The following is a 25,878-nucleotide window of genomic DNA, read 5'->3' on the forward strand; positions in this document are numbered from 1 at the left end:
CATTTGCCTGAGATTTCTTATCCATCTATTGTGCTAATGTATTCTTTCCAGATTTCCTAGCGTGTTAGTTTGAGCTGGGGGCAATGCTGCAATCTATGATTCAGTTCCATCTCTGCTGTTTAAAGGGGCAATACAAGTGTGACACTTGTTGGACTCTGGGGATGACTCCACTGCAAGGGTAGTACAGAGAAGGATCAAAAGTGAGACAAGCCTACCCTACACACCTTAAGCACTCTCTGCTTAATTTCATTTTTAAGCTGTCAGATCCCGAAGGGACTCAAAAAAATTCTCTCCCGTCAGTGAGAGAACAAGACTAAGAATGGAGTACCTACAGAGAAAGAAGACATTCTATCCTTATATCAAATGTAGCACTGCAAATGGTTCAACAGATTAGAAGAGGTAGGTGCAATGGCATATCCACATCCACATTCCTCTGAAGTGTATGATACTTCACCATCCCCACCTCACAACCTCACCGGTTGTGATCCTGTGCACCACTCTCTCACCAGCTCATTTTGCAAGTACCCCATCTCTCTCTGTACATATTGGTTGCCTTCACAGCACCGTTGAACTTAAATCTCTTCATGCCATACTTTCCTTGATGGTCAACATTAACAAATGATCTCTCTCCATCATAGCAAACATTCAATGTCAGTGCCCCATTACACTCAATACCTTACTTGTTCAAGTTTTTTTATCTATCTCCACCTTAAACGTATCTGGTGTCTAATTAAACAGATCTGGCCTCCGCTATTCTCAGGTGAGTATGTTCTAGGCTGCCAGGTCCCCTTAGGTGCTTGAGCAATGCATAAGATGCTGGAGAACTCTGCTGTTCAGACAGCAGCTGTAGAGGGAGATCAAGGGTCGATGATTCAGGCCTGGACCTCCTTAGGATTTTGCATGTTTGATGCAGCCCTGCATCCCAAGAAGTAGAATCAGAATCAGATTTATTACCACTGACATATGAAGTGAAATTTGTTGTTTTGTAGCAACCGTACAGTGCAAATACACAAAAGTCTATAAATTCCAAAAAATAAATAATGTAAAGTAAAAGGATTTATGAGGTGATGTTCATGTGTTCATGGACTGTAGCCTCAGGAATCTCCTTTGGACTGCCTCCAGTGCCACCTGATACAGTATTTTATTTGGTGAGTTGACAACTGGTGTACCCTGTATAACTGCAACAAAAACTGTCTATTCTCCAATCCCTTCGCTATAACAGCCAACATGTTGTTTGCCCTCTTCACTGATTGTTGGACCTGCCAGCTAAATTTTTGTGATTCAAGCACTAAAACACCTAGATCCATCTGAGCTTCACTCATTTGCAGTATCTCTCTGCTTAGATAATAACCTCCAACAGAAAAAGAATTAAAATGATCCGTCCACCTTCAACGACCTGAAACGCTATACTTCCATACCATTAAATTAGCAAAACTTGCTGAAATCTGTGAGGCTGAAAGGGAAGAATCATGGACAGATACTGTCGTTTTCATTTCAAAGAGGAAACTAGCTTGGCATTTCAATTATTAGCTGTGCCACGGTGAGCTGCAGACCTGTCTGCCTCAAGGCTAGACTTTGCCACAGGTGCAATAGGGTTAGAATATTTCTTTGCAGCGTTTGGAACTGCCTTTATTTTATATGGAAGTCCATCATAAGTTTGATTGTTTATAAAATGCTGAGGCATAATTGAGAAATGTTTTCATTGGGATTACAATTACCATGAATAAAAAGCCACAGATACGAAAGAGATATTTTGGTTCGCAATACTTCAGAATCAGAATAAAAGAATCAGATTTAACATCACCGGCATATGTGGTGAAATTTGTTAACTTTACAGCAGCAGTACAATGAAATACATGATAAATAAATGTAGAGAGAAAAACTGAGTTACATTAAGAACGTTCGATGGCTCTGGGTTTGTACTCGCTGAAATTTCAAAGGATGAGGGGGGATTTCATTGAAACCTTTTGAATGTTGAAAGACCTAAACATGGTATATGTGGAAAGAATGTTTCCCATGGTGGGAGAGTCTAGGATAAAAGGGCACAGCCTCAGGATAGAGGGGCATCCATTTAAAGCAGAGAAATGGAGAAATTTCTTCAGCCAGAAGGTGGTGAATTTGTGGAATTTATTACCATAGGCAGCTGTGGAGGTCAGGTCATTGGGTGTATTTAAGGCAGAGATTGATAGGTTCTTGATTGGACATGGCATCAAAGGTTACAGGGAGAAGGCCGGGGAGTGGGGCTGAGGAGAGGAAAAAAGGATAAGCCATGATTGAATGGCAGTGCAGACTCAATGGGCCAAATGGCCCAATTCTACTCCTATGTCTTATGGTCCTATAGTCTATATATATATGTCTTGTGAATAACATGAGGTAGTCTTCATGGGTTCAATGTCCATTTAAAAATCAGATGGCAGAGGGGAAGAAGCTGTTCCTGAAGCGCTGTGTGTGTGCCTTTGGGTTTCTGTCCCTCCTTCCCGATGGTTGTTGTTGTTGTCCGTCCATCGTACGTCGATGAGGACCTCAACACCATATTGATGGTGTTGAGACTAGCGCGTGATTTGGATTTAAGTGAGGGAGAGTTGCGCAGCATCAGCCTCACTCTCTCTTCCCAATTCCCATCTGGATCCAGTGGCAAGACAGAGTTGAGACGGCTGGAGATGGGACTAGGCGCAGTGGATGACCAGGACATCTTCTGTGTCTTGTCCTGCTCTACACGTTCCATGATGCTTGCAGAGACCGCCTTCTTGACCGTTGGACCTTCCATTGGTCTCATCCACTCAATCCACTGGAATCTGTCTTCACATGCTGGGATAGACAACTCCCTATCTCACCAAGGGTTTGAGACCCGTTGGCTACCCTCACCTGGTTTAGCCAGCTTGTCGAAGTCGTTGCCCGGGGTGTGGCCGCTGTCGCATGCAAACAGCTACGGGGAGCCACAGGTGAGAGCTGAGTGCCAGGTGGGGACCAAAGGTGGAGTAACCGCCTTGAAAAGGACGTGACATGTTACCCCACCAGAGGTGCTACCCCTCCCTGACACCCCATACACCCCGATGGTAACACTGTGAAGAAGGCATGTCCTGGGTGGTGGGGATCCTTAATGATGGACTCAAACTTTCTAAGGCACCACTCCTTAAAGATGTCTTGGATACTACGAAAGCTGGTACCTATGATAGAGCTATGTAGTTTTACAAGTTTCTGCAACTTATTTTGTTCCTGTGCAGTAGTACCCCCCCCACCATACCAGATGGTAATGCAACCAGTCAGAATGTTCTCCACGGTATATCTGTAGAAGTTTTCGAGTGTTTTAGTTGACTAAACAAATCTCCGCAAACTCCTAATGAAATATAGCTGCTGTCTTGCCTTCTTTATAGATGCATTGATATGTTGCATTCTGCTTGGTCCTCAGAGATATTGACACCCAGGAACTTAAAATTGCTCTCTCTCTCCACTTCTGATCCCTCTGTGAGGATTGACCTGTGTTCCCTCGTCTTACCCTTCCTGAAGTCCACAATCAGCTGTTTGATCTTGCTGACACTGAGTGCAAGGTTGTTGCTGCGACATCACTCAACTAACTGGTATATCTTGCTCCTATACACCCTCGCATCACCATCTGAAACTTTGCCAACATTGGTTGTATCACCAGCAAATTTATAGATACCCTTTGAGCTATACCTAGCCACACAATCGTGGGAGTAGAGAGAGTAGATTAGTGGGCTTGGGACACAGCTCAGTGGAGCGCCAGTGTTAATTGACAGCAAGGTGGAGATGTTATTTCCAGTCCACACATTTTGTGGTCTTCCGGTTAGAGAGCCAAGAATCCAGTTGCAGAGGGAGGTACAGAGGCCCAGGTTCTGTAGCTTTTCGATCAGGACTGTAGGAATGATGGTGTTTAATGCGGTGCTGCAGTCAACAAACAGCATCCTGACATAGGGATTTGCATTGTGTAGGTGATCCAAGGCTGCACGGAGAGCCATTGAGATCACTTGTCCTGCAGACCTATTGTGGCAATAGGCAAATTGCAGTGGTTCCAGGTTCTTCCTGAGACAAGTTAGCCATGACCAACCTCTTAAAGCATTTATTCACCGTAGATGTCAGTGCAACTGGACAATAGTCATTGACTCTGCTCTTCTTGGGCACTGGTATAATTGTTACCCTTTTGAAGCAGGTGGGAACTTCTGACTGTAGTAGTGAGACATTGAAAATGTCTTTGAATACTCCTGCCTGTTGGTTGGCCTAGCTTTTCAGGGCCTTACCACGTACTCCATCGGGCCCTGCCACTCTGCAAGGGTTCACCTTCTTGAATGACAGCCCGACGTCAGCCTCTGAGACAGAGATCACAGGGTCATCAGCTGCTGCAGGGATCCTCATAACTGTGGTTTTATTCTCCCTACGAGGATAAAAGTCATTGAGTTCGTCTGGAGGTGAAGCATCGCTGCCATTCATGAGTGTTGGGTTTTGCCTTGTAGGAAGTAATGGCCTGCAAACCCTGCCAGAGTTGGCGTGTAGCCGATGTCGCCTCCAACCTCGCTTGGAATTGTTTCTTTGCTCTTGAAATAACCCTCCACAAGCCATACTTGATTTTCTTATACAGACTTTGATTTCCAGATTTAAATGCCACAGAGCTGGCCCTCAACAGACTACAAACCTCCTGGTTCATCCACGGCTTTTGGCTTCTGCTTTTTTCCCTTTATTCCAAGCACAATAGGTTTAAAATGGAGTGCATGTTTTAGTGGCCCATTCCCACTGGTTATTAATTTAAGGACTCACGGCAACTACTAGGCAGAAATACGTATTTCAAAACAGAGGGAACGTCATGAATATATACATCTCGGGGAGCACTGAATGAGAAGGATCATGACCATACTAATGAAATTACTTTGACTTTTCTGTCAGATTAAATCATTTCAAAAGCTTTTGGGAGAGGGAGAGTTCAGCAGGATAAGTAGAAGTCTCAGAGACCAAGTCTCGAAATGTTTCTCTGTCTGCCTGAAACTTACCTGGAAGATAATGTAGACAAACAAATTACCTTCTAAATCCAGGTGACTTCATGTTTAAAAGTAATTTTCCAGTTACAAGTCCAATCAAAATGCATATTAAGCCTGGAAAGCCAATCCCAAATCTGATAGGACCCAACTACATTTGGTAAACTAGTTTATTATCACCACATGTACTGAGGTACAATGAAAGGCTTGGTTTTGTATGCGGTCCATACAGATCATTTCATCACATCCAGTAGTACAACCAAGTTCAGGATTAGTTAGGTATATACTCTGACAATAATCAAATCAAAATTCAAATCAAATTCGTTTAATTATCATTCAACCATACATGAATGCAGCTAGTGTTCCGTTGGGGCCAAGGTGCAAAACATACAGAGCACATTCAAAGTAGCAAGCAAAAAAAACATAGTTACGCCAAAAAAAAATATATATATACAGTGTGTCCCTGAGCAACATGTCCTGCAATTAGATGGTGCAGTTCCCAGCAGAGCGCAACAAACATAAATACACAATCCAGCCTGTCATTCCACGAATCAAACACTGGAGGGCAGCACTGGTGGGAGAGGCCAGCCCCCAACCAAGCACGGACACCACGATACACTGCCTCCAGCGTCTCCTCTCCTGGACAGTAGTAATAGGCAAGCTCATGGCTTGAGGCCTAGTCCTCGCTACAAATAGACAATAGGTGCAGGAGTAGGCCATTCGGCCCTTCGAGCCAGCACCACCATTCACTGTGATCATGGCTGATCATCCACAGTCAGTATCCAGTTCCTGCCTTATCCCCATAACCTTTGATTCCGTTATCTTTAAGAGCTCTATCCATCTCTTTCTTGAAAGCATCCAGAGGCTTGGCCTCCACAGCCTAATGGGGCAGAACATTCCGTATATCCACCACTCTCTGGGTGAAAAAGTTTTTCCTCAACTCCGTTCTAAACGGCCTACCCCTTATTCTTAAAATGAGGCCATGCAGCTGCCCTGCCATCTGTCATGTCACCAATCAAGGGAAACAGGCCTGCAGCATCTATTATCAATGTCCACAGGGTCTTGCAATCACCAGAGAAACGTGCAAGACAATCAGCCACGGTTACACTGCACATTGCCTTTATGCATCAATTCTGATGCCTTCGATGCCTTCCTGTAGCAGGCAGCAACATGGTCTGCACTCAGTCCAGCTCCTTCAACATCCAATCCAGCTACTCTGATCAATGAGCATCTCACTGATGAGGTAGACCTGCAGTTCTCAGTGCTCTTGGAGTCCAGCATTGTTTTGCGATCGTAAAAAGACATTTAATAAAGAAAGAAACACCTCCGGTTGGATCCCAAGAGGCTGCTGCATTGGTAGATTTAGTCTTGTAGGTTGGGTGAAGCTTTGTTTTGCTTGGTTTTGCTGCATGTGTCCTCTGTTGCATCAGAATTAGGTTTAATATCATCAGCATGTGTCATGGAATTTGTTAACTTGCGGCAGCAGTACGATGCAGTACATCATAATAGAGAAATAACTGAATTACTATAAATGCATATATTAAATAGTCAAATTAATTAAGTAGTGCAAAAATGGAAATTAAAAAGTAGTGAGGTAGTGTTCATGGGTTCAATGTTCATTCAGAAATCAGGAGACAGAGGGGAAGAAGCTGTTCCTGAATCGCTGAGAGTGTGGCTTCACACTTCTGTACCTCCTTCCTGATGATAGCAATGAGAACAAGGCATGACCTGGGTGATTGGGGTCCCTAATGATGGACGCCACCTTTTTGAGGCACTGCTTCTTGAAGATGTCCTGGATACTACAGAGGCTAGTGCCCATGATGGAGCTGACTGACTTTACATCTCTCTGCAGCTTACCTTGATCCCATGCAACAGCACCAGATTGCGATGCAGCCAGTTAGAATACTCTTCATGGTACATCTCCAGAAGTTTGCAAGTGTTTCCGGTGACATAATAAATCTCCTCAAAAGTTGTTGATCCCTATTGACACCTCCTGTCCCATGATCCTCTCGTATCCCTTTTGCCTATCACCTGTCCAGCTCTTGGCTCCATCCCTCCCCCTCCTGTCTTCTCCTATCATTTTGGATCTCCCCCTCCCCCTCCAACTTTCAAATCCCTTACTCACTCTTCCTTCAGTTAGTCCTGACGAAGGGTCTCGACCTGAAACGTCGACTGCACCTCTTCCTAGAGATGCTGCCTGGCCTGCTGCGTTCACCAGCAACTTTGATGTGTGTTGCTTGAATTTCCAGCATCTGCAGAATTCCTGTTGATCCCTGTTGATTTGTTTCATTCTCAAACACACCAATATAATTTCTATATACACAGTGAATGTTTGCTAAAGTATGGATAAAGTTACAATGTAACAGTTTGGCCCTGGTCAGGTTGGCTTTTAACTCTAAACTCAAGTAAACTTCTATTCCAATCATCCCAATGCAGATCAGCAATAAAAATCCAAGTTGTCCATTTCCAAATCAAGTTGGTTGAGACCCCTATCCCCACCTTTCACCATTCCAATCAAATGCCAGCCCTCACTTCCAGATCTACAGTTGACTAGTGGCTTTCCTTCACTTCCCACTCCGGAGTGCACTAATACTGTATGCACAAACTAGCCAGGGTGGGACTTCTTTTCTTTCCCTTTTCAACCTCATTGATGGCAGTTGTTCCACTGTCTACATACAGTTCAAGTGTCAAAGGCTTGTTTTATGGTTTCATGTTTTCCTCTTTATGGAGTTCTTTTTCCATTATCGTAACTGTAAGTCTGTGAATATTTTGGAAAAAAAGCTTCCTGAGCTCACTCTAAGCAGCTCTCTGGCAGTTTTCCAGCAATGCATCATTCCTGAGCATTACTAAAATATGCCAGAACATTATGATGAGCTCAAAGCCTGGAATCGAAATAACTCTGTGTTCGCTGTCGATGGATGGGTGGAGCTGTGTATTCCCTGAGCCTTTTCTACTTGAAAGTAAGAACAATTGAATGTTTGGGGTGTCAGTTACAGAAAGCTGGAACGCTGAAACCTTACTCTGGCATGGGCAGGCGCCCTGAAATAAAACTGTGAATGCCAGTATTCAAATGCTCTCTCTCCAACAATCAGTAGATTGATTCACTGCTTTGAAATAAATCAACAAGATAAGGCAGGCAGACTTTCAAACAAACTAATACACTTGTAAGCTTGTGCCCACAGCTCCTGTTCGTATTTTGGAGTTATATTAATTCAGGTGAAAACCAGTCTTCGGTTCTTAATGGATATTGAAAATTGCAAGCAGCAATTTGAAGTTAAAAGCACACCCTTGCAAAATGGTGGCAATGAATCATGCTTGCATATGCAACAGCCAAACATTAAGACAATGGGATTGTGCTAATTGTCCTGCATCAAACCGGGCAAACATGGCTAAGCTGTTTGCGTCATGGTGACTGACTTCAAGCTTGCAGACCAGGCTGTCACGCAGCATATCAAACATGATCACAGGTACAGTAGAAATCAATAGCTAATCTATTGTGTACTCCGGCTTCTTGCTTCTGGCTGTCTATTACATTCGGATTGGAGGGCTGTGACTAGTGGTGTCCCACAAGGATCGGTTCTGGGACCTCTACTTTTCGTGATTTTTATTAACAACCTGGATGTGGGGATAGAAGGGTGGGTTGGCAAGTTTGCAGACGACACAAAGGTTGGTGGTGTTGTGGATAGTGTAGAGGATTGTCGAAGATTGCAGAGAGACATTGATAGGATGCAGAAGTGGACTGAGAAGTGGCAGATGGAGTTCAACCCGGAGAAGTGTGAGGTGGTACACTTTGGAAGGACAAACTCCAAGGCAGAGTACAAAGTAAATGGCAGGATACTTGGTAGTCTGGAGGAGCAGGGGGATCTCGGGGTACATGTCCACAGATCCCTGAAAGTTGCCTCACAGGTAGATAGGGTAGTTAAGAAAGCTTATGGAGTGTTAGCTTTCATAAGTCGAGGGATAGATTTTAAGAGTCACAAGGTAATGATGCAGCTCTATAAAACTCTGGTTAGGCCACACTTGGAGTACTGTGTCCAGTTCTGGTCACCTCACTATAGGAAGGATGTGGAAATATTGGAAAGGGTACAGAGAAGATTTTCCAGGTTGCTGCCCGGTTTAGGGAGTATGGATTATGATCAGAAATTAAGGGAGCTAGGGCTTTACTCTTTGGAGAGAAGGAGGATGAGAGGAGACATGATAGAGGTATACAAGACATTAAGAGGAATAGATAGGGTGGATAACCAACGCCTCTTCCCCAGGGCACCACTGCTCAATACAAGAGGACATGGCTTTAAGGTAAGGGCTGGGAAGTTCAAGGAGGATATTAGAGGAAGGTTTTTTACTCAGAGAGTGGTTGGTGCGTGGAAGGCACTGCCTGAGTCAGTGGTGGAGGCAGATACACTAGTGAAATGTAAGGGACTACTAGACAGTTATATGGAGGAATTTAAGGTGGGGGGTTATATGGGAGGCAGGGTTTGAGGGTCGGCCCAACATTGTGGGCCGAAAGGCCTGTACTGTGCTGTATATTCTATGTTCTATTATCAGACGTTTTTAGAATATCTGTGTCAATGGGGGTGTTTGAACATTCAGAAATGTCTCCCACTGTAAAAATGTAATTCAAAGGAAGCTTGTCAACTCAAAATATTGAAGTACAGTAAATGGTGTAATGATAACTATTGAGATTGTATTGAATCGCTTGCTGTTACCTCTGGTCTTAAAGGTATAAAAATGTGGCATGCAATGCTTTCGGGTTTGTGATCCTCTACCATGAGTGTCTCTACAAGAACGTCTGTCATGATAAATAAAACTTTAATATCTACAACTTCTCCAGTTTCTCCAGTGACTTACTTTCTGTTACAACAGCTCCCAGCTACTTCCCAAGAAGGTGGAACGGTTCAATAGTTCAACTTAATGTCAGAGAATGTATGTAATATACAAGCTGAAATCTTTACCCTTCACAGACATCCATGATACAGAGAGAAAGGTACCAAAGCTCCCTCCCCATCCCACACACAAGCCACAGCAAAGTATCAACCCTCCCCCCGCTCGTTCCAGCAGAAAGCACCAGCTCCCCCAATCATCCACCAAGGAACAGCAAGCCCCAGTGACCATGATCTGTAGACCATCAAAAACTGCTGCCTATCCTAACCAATATCTCAACAGTCCCTCTCTCGCACTAACAAGGGAGAGAGAGATATCACCCCTGCCACAGCGAGAAGGGAGATCACAGTTCAGTTTCAATGTTACAGAGTGCAATGTCACTTATTTCGAGTTCCGTTGACTCGAGAATCAGCAAACTCGCTCACCATCGAGAGAGAGAGAAAGCGATCGCTGGAGTACACAGGTCTCCAACAGCTGTGCCCTCGGTCTCAATGTTCCGATCTCCCATGATGTCAGCGAGGAATTGGGTCGTCCATTGGTCCGCACAAAAATCAGTCAAGAGAACGGGCGATTTAAACAGTTTCACGGATGAAGTCGAAGAAATTCACCCAGGCCCACAAAATCCTCTGGTGCCATCTTTTACTCCTCCCGGTACAGCTAATAGGGCAGCTGGCTCATAGCTCCAGTAACACAGGTTCAGTCTGGATGTCCTGTGCTGTCTGAGTTTATGTATTCTTCAGTGACCAGCTGGGTTTACTCTGGGTGTACTGACTTCTTCCCACATCCCAATATTGTGCAAGACCCTGAAGTAGTATAGGTTAGTGGTAGAATCTGGGAGTGAGCTGATGGGAATATACAGAGAATCAAAAAGGTCTTAATTCAGGTTTAGAGTAAATGCATATTTGTGGTCAGCACAGGTTTGGTGGGCTGAATGGCCTGTTTCAGTTTGGTATGACTCTTTGGGGGGATTTTGCTTATCATTACTGCCTATGGTGCCAGAATGAGGATTAGCCTTCTATAGCTTGTTCCCCGGTTCACCCAATGAACAGATTTGCTCAGTAAGTGAAACCCAAAACTCAGCTTCTGAGGCCCTACCATTACAATCCTTAGGTCATAGTGTTAAAAGGCATCATATAGTTAAATATATTCCTTCACAACCTTGGACAACCCTGGAAGAAGGTTATGGTCTAGAAAAATGTGTGTAATTAAAAAAAAATAAACTACATATCTGGGAGCTTAAGTATCCATTGGAAAATTCATTTGTTTCTCTCCACATTTTGCAGTGGGTTTTTCATTTACCCTGGAAATTTTCTTCCAACATAAACACTCCTCAAATGTCATTAAACGTGATGCATCATGCAAGTTGTCTGCAATGAAGATTTTTCGACCTTCCCAGTTAGAAAAAGTATATTTATTTATAGAACAATTAGCCTTTACTAACCTGTTTCCCTTGAAATGGTGTTTTTAAAAGGTCAAACTGCATTCTCTGTCTACTGAGAGCAGTGACCTTCTATAACCTCAGTAGAACCTATTATATATGTGTTAACTGCTTTGCCCGTGGAAGTCAGGGTCATGGTCAATCTTAATTTTCTAGATTCAGGGTCATTCTGGGTTGTTTCTGTTGGCTTTTGCAACTTCCTACAGTATGCTGCTCGCTGGTGCATTCAGGAGTTCACCCAAATTCCATACTGAAGAAGAACAAACTGATTTTCCTTCAGCCCACAAAGGAAGGCAGAACAGGCTCCCCCAGAATAAAATCTTCAGACACTGCACTCAGGTATTTAACAAAACCTCCCTGGAAACTTGCTGGCAGAAGTGTTTGCTGTAGCTGTGTTAGCACTCCCCATGCAGGACAGACATAATTTCTGCAGGCACTGTTCTTTACCACTCTGTCGAGATACTCTGACCTTCCTGGAGAGCTTTCAACTCTCTGCATCCCTTCAGTGAACCACCTATTCATTCAATGCCTGTAGATAAGGAGTGTGGCTTGCCCGGTTGTATGTTCCTTTAAATGGTCATGGACCCTTTGCTATGTGATGATAATCTGCAATGCATCTGCAAGGATTCCTGTGCTGAAATGAAAACGTCCATTTCAAATCAGCATTACACGGAGAAAACTGACAACAGACCTGAACCTCACAATTGAAGTTTTCTGTGACTTTAACAGAATGTTTGAGAGTGGTTCACCATGCTGCTTCAGTTTAATAAATATGTAGTTGAGTAACTTCGCAGATGATTCCTGAACAGAAGATTTGCTCACTCATGTCAGGTTATGAGGAAAGGTATTGAAAGTAATCATTTCTAGCATTAGAATATCAACAAAGGTGAACCATTTTCATTTCAATTTTTAGTGTGTTTTCTCCACCACCATGCCTAAATCTACAATTTGTTTGCTGGTATCATGAACCTGCTATTTTTGTACAGTAAAGTACAGAGTACAATGACCTATAATCTTGTGCATTTTCCGTCCCATATGCTATTTCTCCCTAGCGTTTTTGGAACAGTCACTGATTTTGAGGTACCAGGTAGGGGTTTTCTGGTAGGTTTTGAAACTCATTTTGAAAATAGAGTTCAACTTATCTGTAAAAAGAGGAAGGATCTGCAACGTGTGAATATGGGCTTCCTTACATTAACGTTAATGTCAGAGTAAAGGGATATGTTAAGAAGGCACCTAAGGTACACATGCAACTGCTTCAGGAGAATGTGCTTGGCCTCAATTGTAACCCTCAAATTGTTTATAAGTTCAAAGTTCAAAGTAAGTACTTATATGGCACCAGGACCATCCTGAGATTTATTTTCTTGCAGGCATTCACAGTAGAACAAAGAAATAAAATAGAATCAGTAAAAGTCTACTCACAAAGACTGACAAGAAAACAATATGCAAAGGTCAAGCTGTATAAATACACATAAATAAAAAAATAAATAAATGGATGAATGGATAGGTAAATAAATAAATAATACCGAGAACAAATTGTAGAGTCCTTCAAACTGAGTCCATAGTTTGTGGGAACAGTTCAGGGGTCTGACTGTGGTGAGGATCAAGTATACAAACATGGAATACCGGAGGTCTAACCTTGGAATTCCAAATGCCAGAAAATGTTCCCCATGTTTCCTGTCCCTGATTCCCTCTATTGTCCTCTGGACAGACTGCCTATTGATGTTTTGTCCAAGTGGATACAACCCAGTAGATCTGGGAACTTTCGTTAGAAACATAATTCAAAGTAGACTTCTTTGTGCAATGCTGTTTGTGCTCCAAGGTGTCAATAAGTGAGGATCAGTGAAGGGCCAAGATAATTCCGGAACAATGCAAAATCCACTGAGCAGAGCACAAAATCTGAACATCCTGAAATCCAGTTTTAGTCTAGGAATGAAAAGTTAAGTTGTAGCTCCACCTGTTCCTTAGCTGCTTTTACCCTGGGGCGGGAAAGCATTCTGTGTGACAGGATACGACGTTGTGAGCAATGACCACGTCAACAGAGATGCCACCAGTACTTGGTGTAAGTTTCCAGGCCGTGACATTGTAACTTCAGTTACTCAGATACATTCAGTAGCAAGTACACAGTCAGCAGAACTGTAATAAATAATATTGCTGAAACATATTCTTTGTGTGAAGTTAATGATAATTTTTAAACTCACAGGAATTTAATAATATACCTGGAGTTCCATTGTTGCAAACATAAATAATCATTTATTTCAAGGTAACCCTTCCAACCCCACAAGCTTCTGCCACCCAAATACACCCATGTGACCAATTAACATAGCAATCCATATGTATTTGAAATGTGGGAAGAAACCAGAGTATCCGGTTTGTAAAATGTGTGCAAGATAGTTTTTTTGCAGCAATACATAGAGGTACCAACTAGAGAAGGGACAGTGTTGGATCTCCTGTTAGGGAATGAGATAGGTCAGGTGACGAAGGTTTGTGTTGGGGAGCACTTCGGATCCAGTGATCACAATGCCATTAGTTTCAATATAATTATGGAGAAGGATAGGTCTGGACCCAGGGATGAGATTTTTGATTGGAGAAAGGCTAATTTTAAGGAGATGTGAAAGGATTTAGAAGGAGTGGATTGGGACAATTTGTTTTATGGGAAGGATGTAATAGAGAAATGGAGGTCATTTAAAGGTGAAATTTTGGGGGTACAGAATCTTTATCTTCCTGTTAGGTTGAAAGGAAAGGTTAAAAGTTTGAGAGAGCCATGGTTTTCAAGGGATATTGGAAACTTGGTTTGGAAAAAGAGAGATGCATATTCTACAATAAATATAGGCAGCTAAGAGTAAATGAGGTGCTCAAGGAATATAAAGAATGTAAAAAGAATCTTAAAGAAATTAGAAAAGCTAAAAGAAAATATGAGGTGGCTTTGGCAAGTAAGGTGAAAATAAATCCAAAAGGTTTCGACAGTTATATTAATAGCAAAAGGATAGTGAAAGATAAAATTGGTCTCTTAGAGAATCAGAGTGGACAGCTATGTGTGGAGCCAAAAGAGATGGGGAAGATTCTGAACAATTTCTTTTCTTCGGTCTTCACTAAGGAGAAAGATATTGAATTGTGTAAGGTAAGGAAAACAGGTAAGGAAGTTATGGAAACTATGATGATTAAAGAAGAGGAAGAACTGGCACTTTTAAGGAATATAAAAGTGGATGATTCTCTGGGTCCTGACAGGATATTCCCTAGGACCTTAAGGGAAGTTAATGTGGAATAACAGGGGCTCTGACAGAAATATTTCAAATGTCATTAGAAATGGGGATGGTGCCGGAGGATTGGCGTATTGCTCATGTTGTTCCATTGTTTAAGAAGGGTTCTAGGAGTAAACCTAGCAATTATCAGCCTGTGAGTTTGGTATCAGTGGTGGGTAAATTGATGGAAAGTATTCTTAGAGATGGTATATATAATTATCTGGATGGACAGCGTCTGATTAGGAACAGTCAACATGGATTTGTGCATGGAAGGTCATGTTTGACAAATCTTATTGAATTTTTTGAAGAGGTTACTAGGAAAGTTGACGAGGGTAAAGCAGTGGATGTTGTCTATATGGACTTCAGTAAGGCCTTTGACAAGATTCCACACGGAAGGTTAGTTAGGAAAGTTCAGTGGTTAGGTATTAATATTTAAGTAGTAAAATGGATTCAGCAGTGGCTGAATGGGAGACGCCAGAGAGTGGTGGTGGATAACTGTCTGTCAGATTGGAAGCCAGTGACTAGTGGTGTGCCTCAGGGATCTGTACTGGGTCCAATGTTGTTTGTCATATGCATTAATGGTCTGGATGATGCGGTGGTAAATTGGATTAGTAAGTATGCAGATGATACTAAGATAGGTGGAGTTGTGGATATTGAAGTAGGTTTTCAAAGCTTGCAGAGAGATTTAGGCCAGATAGAAGAGTGGGTGAAAGATGGCAGATGGAGTTTAATGCTGATAAATGTGAGGTGCTACATTTTGGTAGGACTAATCAAAATAGGACATACATGGTAAATGGTAGGGCATTTAAGAATGCAGTAGAACAGAGAGATCTAGGAATAATAGTGCATAGATCCCTGAAGGTGGAATCTCATGTGGATAGCGGGGTGAAGAAAGCTTTTGGTATGCTGGTCTTTATAAATCAGAGTATTGAATATAGGAGTTGAGATGTAATGTTGAAATTGTACAAGGCATTGGTAAGGCAAAATTTGGAGTATTATGTACAGTTCTGGTCACCGAATTATAGGAAAAATGTCAACAAAATTGAGAGTACAGAGAAGATTTACAGGAATGTTACCTGGGTTTCATCACCTAAGTTACAGAGAAAGGTTGAACAAGTTGGGTCTTTATTCCTTGGAGCGTAGAAGGTTGAGGGGGGACTTGATAGAGGTATTTAAAATTATGAGGGGGATAGATAGAGTTGACGTGGATAGGCTTTTTCCACTGAGAGTAGGGGAGATTCAAACAAGAGGACATGAGTTGAGAGTTAAAGAGCAAAAGTTTAGGGGTAACATGAGGGAGAACTTCTTTACTCAGAGAGTGGTAGCTGTGTGGAAGGAGCTTCCAGCAGAAGTGTACTCAGAGAGTGGTAGCTGTGTGGAACGAGCTTCCAGCAGAAGTAGTTGAGGCGGGTTCGATGTTGTCATTTAAAGTTAAATTGGATAGATAAATGGACAGGAATGGAATGGAGGGTTATGGGCTGAGTGCAGGTCGGTGGGACTAGGTGAGAGTAAGCATTCAGCATGGACTAGAAGGGCCGAGATGGCCTGTTTCCATGCTGTAATTGTTATATGGTTATCCAGAGGAAACCCACACAGTCTGGGGAGAATGAACAAACTCCTTACAGGCAGTGCTGAGAATCGAACCACAATGCTCCATCTGCCACTGTCATAGTGTTATGCTAACTGCTGCACTACACGCACCCCAAATATGATATGTAGTTGCTAGAAAATGAAGGTTTGTATTCGAGTTGCTCAACAGCATGGTTATTGATTGGGTGTTCCCGTACATTGAATGTACTTTGGATGTGTCTTTTTTTTAATCTTGCCCATGCATATTCTTAACTTCAATATAGATCCTTTCCTGTACAGTGATACCGAAAAAAAGAGAAAACAGATGTGTGTGTCTGGACTTCACACCAAAGTCAACTGGCCATGAAATGCATTTAATATATTCATGAAACAATTAAAATCTATTTTGTATTTAGAGATTTGCAATTATAATTAGAGAATAATGGACCTCTCAGGTGATTTACATTGATAGATTAACTGTCAGTTTGGAAAGGTTGCTACTTAATTGTAGACCACTTCCCTAGTAAATCAGTTCCAATTTAAGCTCTAATTTTCAAACATGGCATTTAATCCATTAATGCGCACTCCGCAGGTCATTCATTCCAAACAGCTGTTGATACCTGTAGATCATGCCTTCTTTGTAATTGCGTCAATGTGGTGGGCCCAGGATAGGTCTTCAGAAATGTTGACACCCAGGAAATTGAAACTCCTCACCCCTTCCACTGCTGACCCATCGATGAGGCTGTGGTGATAGGCAAATTACAGCGGGTCCAAGTTCTTGCTCAAGCTGGAGTTGATTCTGCAATGACCATCCTCTCAAAGCACTTCATCACAGTAGATGTGAGTACAAATAGGTGATAGTCGTGGAGGGAGCTCGCCCTTCTCTTCCTAGGTACTGCTATGATTGTCGCCCTTTTGAAACCTCTGGCTGCAGCAGTGAGAGATTGAGGATGTCCTTGAGCTCTCTCACCAGTTGGTTGGCACATGGTTTTGGTGGCCTACCAGGTATGCCATCAGGGTCTAAGTCCTTGCAATGAAATATGTTCGGACGTTGGACTTCAAGATACAGATTACAGAGTCACCGGATGTGGCTGGGATTTACACAGGTGTAGTTCTATTCTCCCTTTAAAAACGTGCATAAAAGATGTTGATCTCATCCAGGAGTGAAGCATCACAGCCATTCATGATGTTAGGTTTTGCCTTAGCAAAGAGTTTTGATGGGATTTGAGGAATAATATATTCTTCCAGATGATGATTCCAATCTGGAACACATACACTGAGAAGGTGGGAGAGGCCACCACAGGCAAAACCCTCCCCAACATTCAGCGCATCTACAAAGAACTCTGCCAAAAAAAGCAGCATTCATCATCAAGGACCCCCAGCCCCAGGCCATGTTCTCTTCTCGCTGCTGCCATCAGGAAAGAGGTACAGAGACTTAGGACCTTCACCACCAGGTTCAGGAACAGTTATCACCCTTACACCATCATCAGACTCCTGAACCAGTGTGGAATACTTCATGCACCTCAACTCTGATCTGATTCCACAACCAATGGACTCACTTTCAAGGACTCTACAACTCATGTTCTCAGTATTATTTAATTATTTATCTGCAGTTTGCCTTCTTTTGCAAATAGGTTGTTTATCTGTCTTTGTGTATAGATTTTCATTGATTCTGTTGTATTGCTCTGTTCTACTGTGAACACCTGCAAGAAAATGAATTTCAATTTACTTTGAAATTTGAATCATCAAGGCATAAGAAGGTACAGACTGAGTGTTGGTAAATAGGATTAGTATAGATACGCAGGGTGGAGATACATCTCTACCAAAGGAGATGTAAGGCGCTCCCTTTCTCCGCTATCCCGCAGGTCACCCCTGGGCAAGATGTAGCACCTGCTTAGCCCCACAGTCAGGGTCAAGTGAAGCCATGGAGCAGATGGTGGATGGTCATGTGAGCAGCTGGTGCATATCACAAGCCCTGGTTTTGCGACCACTGACGCCAGGTAGACAATCTCCGAAGTGTATTGATTATAGCTGGGGTCACCCATCTTATAAAGACACAGCCCAGAAAAAGGCTAGGATTACCAGTTCCATAGAAAAATTTGCCAAGAACAATCATGGTCATGAGACCACGATCACCGTCCTACGTCATTCAACATGGCGCATAATGATGATGGTGATGATGACAGGTAAAGCACTTAACAATTAACATAAACATGGTGGGCCAAAAGACCTGTTTCAGTGCTGTTTGACTGACTCAGTCACAGAAGAAATTAGCAGGCAAAGGGAGGAAAAAATTTCAAGCGTGGGTTCAAACCTTCTTTGAAGAAATGCCACATTCTGCTGACTCCAAGGAATACAGATTTGGGCAGGGAAATGGCAGATCAAATTTAATCGGCACACGTGTGAAGTGTTGAACTTTGGAAGGTCTAATGAAAAGCAAAGTACTGTATATAGTTATTGGCAAGATTGTTAACAGTACTGATGTATGGGGGGATCTTGGGGTCCGAGTCCATAGTTTCCTGAAAACAGCGGGGGTGGGAAAGAAGGCTTTTGGCACACTTGCCTTCTCTGCTCTGGGCATCGAGTACAAGGTTAGAAAAGTCACTTAGCAGGTTTATAAAACTTCAGCAATACTTGGAGAATCATGTGTAATTCTAGTCACTCCATCGGAGGAAAAAGGTGAAAGCTTTGGAAAGGTTACAGAAATGTTTACTTGGATGCTGCCTGGATTAGAGGGATGAGCTGTAAAGAGAGGTTGGGGAAAAAAGCTTGTGTTGTTCTCTGTGGATTGTTGAGGCTCAGGGGAGACCTGTTACTTCCTGTACCCAATAAACTGGCCACTGAGTGCATGTTCCTATTATTCTGCTTCTGTGGTCCGTTCACTTCAACCTTTGACATGTTGTGCACTCAGAGATGATCTTTTGCACACCACTGTTGTAATGAGTCATTATTTGAGTACTGTCATCTCCCTGTCAGTTTGAACCAGTCTTTTCATTCTCTTCTGACCTCTCTCATTAACAAGGCGTTTTTGCCCACAGAACTGCCATTCACTGCTTTTTTTTGTTTTTTGCACCATTCTCTGTAAACTCTTAGAGACTCTTGTTCATGAAATTTGCAGAAAATCAGCAGTTTCTGAGATGCTCAAACCACCTCGTCTGGCACCAACTGTCAAAGTCACTGAGATCACATTTCTTCCCTGTTCTGATGTTTGATCTGAACAATAACTGAACCTCTTGATCATGTCTGCCTGCTTTTATGCATTGTTGTTGTGACATGATTGGCTAATTAGATATTTGCATTAATAAGCAGGTGCACAGGTGTACCTAATAAAGTGGTCACTGAGCGTATTAACTTTGTGAGAGGCATAAATAGGGTACAAAATCGGAATCTTTTTCTCAGGGTAGAAAACTCAAACACTGAAGAACATAAATTTAAAGTGAAGCAGAGAACATTTAAAGGAGATGTGTGGGGCAGGTTTTTTTTTATACAGCAAGTAGTAGGTGCCTGGAATGGGTTGCCAGGGGCAGTGGTGGAATAATGTGTTTAAGAAGCTTTTAGATCGACTCATGAGTATACAAGGAATGGAGGGATATGGATCATGTGGAAGTAGAAAGGATTTAACTTAATTTGTCACACACATCGCAGGCTGGCATTGTTTTATGTTCTACTTTCTGTGATCTGTGCTCTATGAATTTAGTCAATAACTATTCAAATGTAGAAAGAGCATTGCCCTTGGGAAGGTGTTAGTGAGATTCCTTCTTGAACAGCTGCAGGCCTTGAGCTGTGGTTCTGTTAGGGAACTAATTTCATAATTGTGATCCAGTGACAGTGTAGGAACGGCGATTCATTCAAGACGGCACTGAAAACCTTACAACCGTGCATCATAAACACACAAGATCTCTATGTAAGCAGAAAGAGTGTATTACCTCACAAATTATCTCCCATCCTGCCCTGTCAGCTACCTTTTGGCTCTATCTGTGGAAGAGTTTGTGTTGCCACATTGGCCTTGTTAGCCATCTTAGAAACCAAAAAGAACAGAGAGATAGCAAGATGTTCTTGATTCCTAGGAACTGTTTAAGAAGCAAACTTGGCTTGGGGTTTGACATGGTATTTCACAGTGAGAATACACAAGCTTCTACCAGAAGATTGATTCCTCTACATTCAGGATATGATTAGCTTGTACCAAATCATAGTTGAGCATTCAATATCTGACAGTGGATGGTTCACCATGAAGGACTGATCTAATCCTTTTGTTATACTGCAATTTGCCATCAAATTCAATCTGCTGAGGATGTTGAGTGAGTGGGAAGAGGACACTGATGTCCATTCACTTCCAGTGAATTTGAAAGGTAAAGTGAACCAATATAAACTTTTAACTAAACATTCAGCATGAAGATTGGAGCTTAATGTAAAGATATCTCTATCCAGGCCTGTTGTTGCACCAAAAGCCACCCAAGTATCTTGGGATGTAGAGATATGGATGACAGATGCCTGACGTGCAGCATCTGCTGTTTGGGCACTATGAGATCTGATGTTTATGTTCACAATTATAGCAGGACGCATGCCTTTTGAATACACTCCAGAATCCTGAAAGTACACAGGGTAACACACACAGAGTGCTGGAGAAGCTCATCGAGTGAGGCAGTATCTGTGGTGAGGAATAGACAGTAAAAGTTTTAGGCCTGAAATGTTGATTGTTTGTTCCTCTCCATGGATGCTGCCTGACTTACTGAGTCCTCCAGTAAGAGTGTGTGTTACTCTGGGTTTTCAGCATAAAGTCACTTATGTTTAAGTCCATGAGTCGGTAGATTTGGATGCCAACAAGAGTACACCACCAACTTTAAACAGAACACTGCCAAATAAGACTTTAATTTTGTATCTTACTTCACATGTGCAACATTTTTGCAGGATTCAGTATTTATCAGCAGAAAGGACTGAACTGCATGCGTTAGTTAAAGGACTCATCAGTATCTGCAGGTTGGTCACTGATTTATTCACAATGTTGGCTACAGTAAGCTGCAGTTTGGTGTTTACAAACCATGTTCCTATCTGTGAATGGGTTATGTTTACCTCAAGACTTCAGAAGAACCCTGTTGCTACCAGAGCTTTGTGGTTTATTTAGCATTTCCCTAAAAGAATATCATAATGATGGAATAGAGAGCAAGTAGGGAAAGATGAGAGAGAGGAGACAAGTGGTTCAGGAGGCATAAACAACAAAATTCTGCAGGCGATATTTCTTCTATGGGCATCTCAACAAAAGAGATGCTTCTGGAGACAGCTATTCCTGAAGGAAGTTTAAACTAAGCCATGCCAAATGATGCAACTACAATAGTCACTTGGGTATAGGTTAGTGCCTGTCAGTCAGAAAGATGGGGGAGATGAAGAAACATACTGTAAGTGGCTCTGATGCATTGTAATAAGAGAGATTGATTTGACAGTACAATGAGTACAGAGAAGAATGTGAAATGATTGCATTGTATTTCCTGATTTTTTAAAAAAAATAAAGTATGTTTTTGAAATACAAAAGGATGTTATAGATGATATTAAACTCCAGAGGATTCTAGTAGATGACCCGCACCTCTTGTCTGATTCAGAGAATGCTGTATTCAACCTGTATATTTACATGAGCATTTAAAGAGTCCATGTCTGTCAAAGGCTATTGTTTGTCTTCTCTGAATCATATCCAATAGCTGGGGATCATCCTTTAGTGGCCAAGTGCTCTCTGTTGCTGTTAAAGAGGTGTTGGGGAATCTTTGGCTATCCTTTAATAAAAGACCAGTCCGCCTTCCAAAGACTTCATCTGTCAACTTCAGGCAAGGTACTTTAAATTCTATTGTTATGGATGTTGGTTTTCAGATGCCTGAGATTGAATCTGAGTACAGATAATAATGGTTTGAGATATTAAAAAAATACTCATTTTACAAGTATTTTAATTCAGAGTGCAAACAGTTATATAGATTCCAGATGTCTTAGATTTGTGGCTGTGGTGCAATTACTCTGTTTTTCATCACTCCATAGAGGAGTAGTAGGATTAAAAATTCTCAGCACTAACTCTGTCCACATTGTTTTCGCTTAAACCCTTTAATTACCACTCCTACCCACAAACTCCCAACACTACGAGGTTTGTATCCCTGCCAGCTCAGGTTTTCTGAATTGGGATTTCCTTGTAGTCTCTTCAAGTTGATTACTAATTGCTTCAAGTTTCTTCCTCCAGTGTTGATATTGGTCTTTTAAACAGTAGCAGGCTTTATCTCTCCCTGCTGCTCGGAACCAATGGTTCATTCACAGATTTCTCTTCACATTTCTTCCACTTGCTGGCACCAATAAAACCAAACTGTGGAATTTATGGACTCAAATATTTTGCGTGCAAAGTTGATGCTTTGCTCTGGATATGAAAATGGTTCGAAGTAAAATGACCTCAAGTTCCTTGAATATTCTGATTAGTTGGACTCAAAATGTCATGCATTATGAAGTTCATTACATGGGAACTCACTAAATTTCTACCTTAGGGGATGTAAGAGATGACATATACTATTTCATCTTATTATGAAGTATTGCCTATGATTTCTATGAATAGTTAGCTCTGGGCTCTCTCATTGTCCATTTCACTGTTCCTGTTGATATTCTTTTTAAATAAATATTAGCAACTTGCAAAAAAAAATAAAGCCCTTAAAACTAGGAATGGAACTGACAACTTCACTGCAAAAGCACAGCTTGGTTTCACTGCATGCACCTTAGAGAATGATGTCCACATCTGTGGCCTATGCAAGCTCCTCCTTTTTAAAATATTTCTTTCTCGGGGACGGATGACTAAAACTGCTGCTTGGAACGTTCATGCATGAAAAACCAGGACACAACTGTGGTGAACTCATGGGACTTGGGTCCTGTTTCTCAAATCAGTGGGGTGATGAAAAGAGAAGGAAAAGAAATGGAACAATTAAATTCAAACTTTAAAAAATTGAGAAAGTTGTGAATGAATAAAAGTGTATTGAGAATTTCCCCAGTTCCAATAAAATATTACTGATCTGAAAATTTAACAATGTTTCTTGCTCTATGAAGGTTGAGTATTTCTGCATTTTCTGTTTATGGTTTTCATTATTACTTGGGGTTTTCTTCCAAAAAAAAGAGTGTTTTATATGTGGTAATTCTTACTTACGGACCGGATTTTCCAAATGTAAATAGACTTTGCTTCAACTCCCTGCAGGATTCCCCCTTGCTTGTGGATTCTTCTCAGAATGTGACTGTTAATGCTCGTAACTCCAATGGACACGTGACTGGCAGATTAACAGTGGGTAAGTGCTACTGTAATGATTTCCGTCTCAAGTTGCTATAGAAAATGCTTATTGAAATTGTACAGGACACAATAGACTTGTCACTTAATGTCATAATATTTGACGTGTCACACAATAAGCAAATATTTATCTAGGATAAGCATTGATAATGCTACTCTGCCAGAGTAGAGATTTACTCATCAGAGGCAGAATTAAACTGTATTTTAGGGTTTGATAAAAGACGTTTTTGGCTGCTTCTATAGTGGATCAGGAGTAATTCACACTCCCAGGTAGCTTACAATATATAAAAAAAATGGTTTGAATTTCATCTGAGTTATCAGTGACATAGGCCCAGATTTTACAGAGTGGGGTCTTCTCTCCATACTCAGTCTGAGTATTTCCATTAGCATTACTGTCCTTGCCTTTCTTTACCTCACTCCACCTACCACTGCATTTCTCCTTTATACATTTGTTGCCCTTGGATCTTGACTAATTTTAATGCTGCTAGATTTTCTCCCAGCCTCTGGTGAGTCAAGTCATCAAACACTGTGCACTCATTTCCTTTGCTATACAAATCCCATTGCTCCACAAATTCCACTCATAACAATTTATGCTGGATCCCCATTGACTAGTGCCTCAAATTTAACATAATTGTCCTTCAAGATTTTCTTGCCTTTGCCTCTCATTGCTCCAGGCAGACATCTCATTCTAAACTCTCCAATTCTCTGACCTAATTTTTATCTTAATGATTCCCATCATTGGATACCCAAGCCTTGCTTGCTGGAACTCCCTTTACAAAGCCTTATATCCCTATCTTCAAACCTTTGGTAAAGCCAAATTACTTCTTTCCCAAATTTGTAAATGTGCTTGTAATGTTCTTCCTCTTACGATTTCATCCTCTGCCTGTGAAGCAGTTTGGGATATTTTCCTTCATTAAAAGCATTGTGTAAATGCAGAGCATGATGACTTTGGGAAACTTTTTTTAAATTGAAATATAGATTTACCACTTCTTGAAGTATTTTAATATTTTGACGGTATTAGAGAAGGTTGGCACTGGAAAATGTCTTCAAAAGGCGGTGACTTCCCCACGTTGGAAAAGAATGGTGAGGGCCTCTCAGCAAGTAAGCAAACAGTGAGAATTGGACAAATTCTTTATCTAGAGGTTCTTAAAGCAATTAATGTCGTCACATAGTATAAGGATGCACTCATCAGCTGATGTCATCAGTTCTGATATTATGCTGGCACACAGATCATTGACAAAGCAGCAGGTAATGGTTAGATGCTGCCCTGACTAACTTCTGTAGCATTGTTCTGGGCGGCATTGATTGTGTGAGTAATGGCTCCAACTAGTGGAATATATTCTTCTTATTGATCAAAGCTCCTTGATGGTATGGTATATCACTTGTTGCCTTGCTGTTGAGGATATTTACTGTACCCCAAATCAGTATTTCAGATCTTTAGGTACAGTATGTTAGGATTTAGGCTGTAATTGGACCTGGAGCTGAGTAATCATGGGAAAACCTAAACAAGATATCAAAGGGCAGGTTATTCACATTCTTGCCATTGGATTTCCAATGATGACAGAAGTGAAACGTTGAAGAGGTAATTAGCAGTGCGGATTTTACTTTTTTTTTGTGGACAGAACATTTTCCACATTGTCGGTCAGCATTATAACTTTACTGGAACAGTTTGTCTACGAGCTTGCCTATTCTGAAGCAGGTTTTAAGTTTCACTTTTTGGTCCAGTAGTCTTTGTTATATCCAGTGTCCTCAGGGTATCACAAGCTGAATTGGGTACAGAATAATTATCAGCCAGAAAGCAAGGTGGATCATCCATGTGGCACTTCTTACTGAACATAATTGCAAATGTTTTGCATCGACTTTGGTTCTCACAATATTTGAGGATTTTAACTTTTTTTGGAGCCTCATCCCATTTGTTATTTATTTGAGTGTTAATATACATCATTAATTGTGACAGCACTTCAGAGGTCTGATCTGATCCATTATTTGTGGAACCATTTGCTTCTCCCCATTCCATGCTGCTGTTTGGCCAGCTCAGCATCTCATTTGTAGGGAAGCCTGAGGCTGATCCTGGCATGCCCTTCTTACTCTTTGAATCAAAGCACTGTCTTGATGGAGTGGTGATATGTTGGAAGCTGAAATGAGAGATTGTGATGGTAACATTGTTGCTGCTGCCGAGGGCCCATAGTACCAGTCTCAAGATGCCAGATCTGTTCAATCCCCCGCAATTATTTTCCCATATAGGGCGTATTTGGAATGAAGATAATATTTTATTTCCACAGGAGAGATTGGTAAAGATGAAAGTCAAGTAGGCCATTTTCTTGTGCCGATTTGTTTATCAACTGGCACAGGCCCAGTCTACCAGCAATGTCCCTCAGGATACAACCAGCGTGGCCAATGGTGATGCTACCAAGCCATTTACTGCAAATCCCCCCAACTCTGAGTATATTCTGTGCTCTTGCCACTTTCATTGCC

The 25,878-nt window shown here is 41.7% G+C and overlaps 1 protein-coding gene across 10 annotated transcripts in view; it reads left to right on the forward strand.

Annotated features, from left to right (window-relative positions):
• Nucleotides 1-25,878, forward strand: part of sgcg (sarcoglycan, gamma) — a 620,033-nt gene that overhangs the window by 432,105 nt on the left and 162,050 nt on the right. For all 10 annotated transcript variants that reach the window (XM_063054200.1, XM_063054198.1, XM_063054202.1 and 7 more), the window contains one exon: nt 23,317-23,404. In XM_063054200.1, the coding sequence (XP_062910270.1) occupies nt 23,317-23,404 (88 nt within the window). The remainder of the gene's footprint in view (nt 1-23,316; nt 23,405-25,878) is intronic.

This window comes from Mobula hypostoma, chromosome 7 (assembly GCF_963921235.1).
Source record: "Mobula hypostoma chromosome 7, sMobHyp1.1, whole genome shotgun sequence".
Taxonomy (NCBI): Eukaryota; Metazoa; Chordata; class Chondrichthyes; order Myliobatiformes; family Myliobatidae; genus Mobula; species Mobula hypostoma.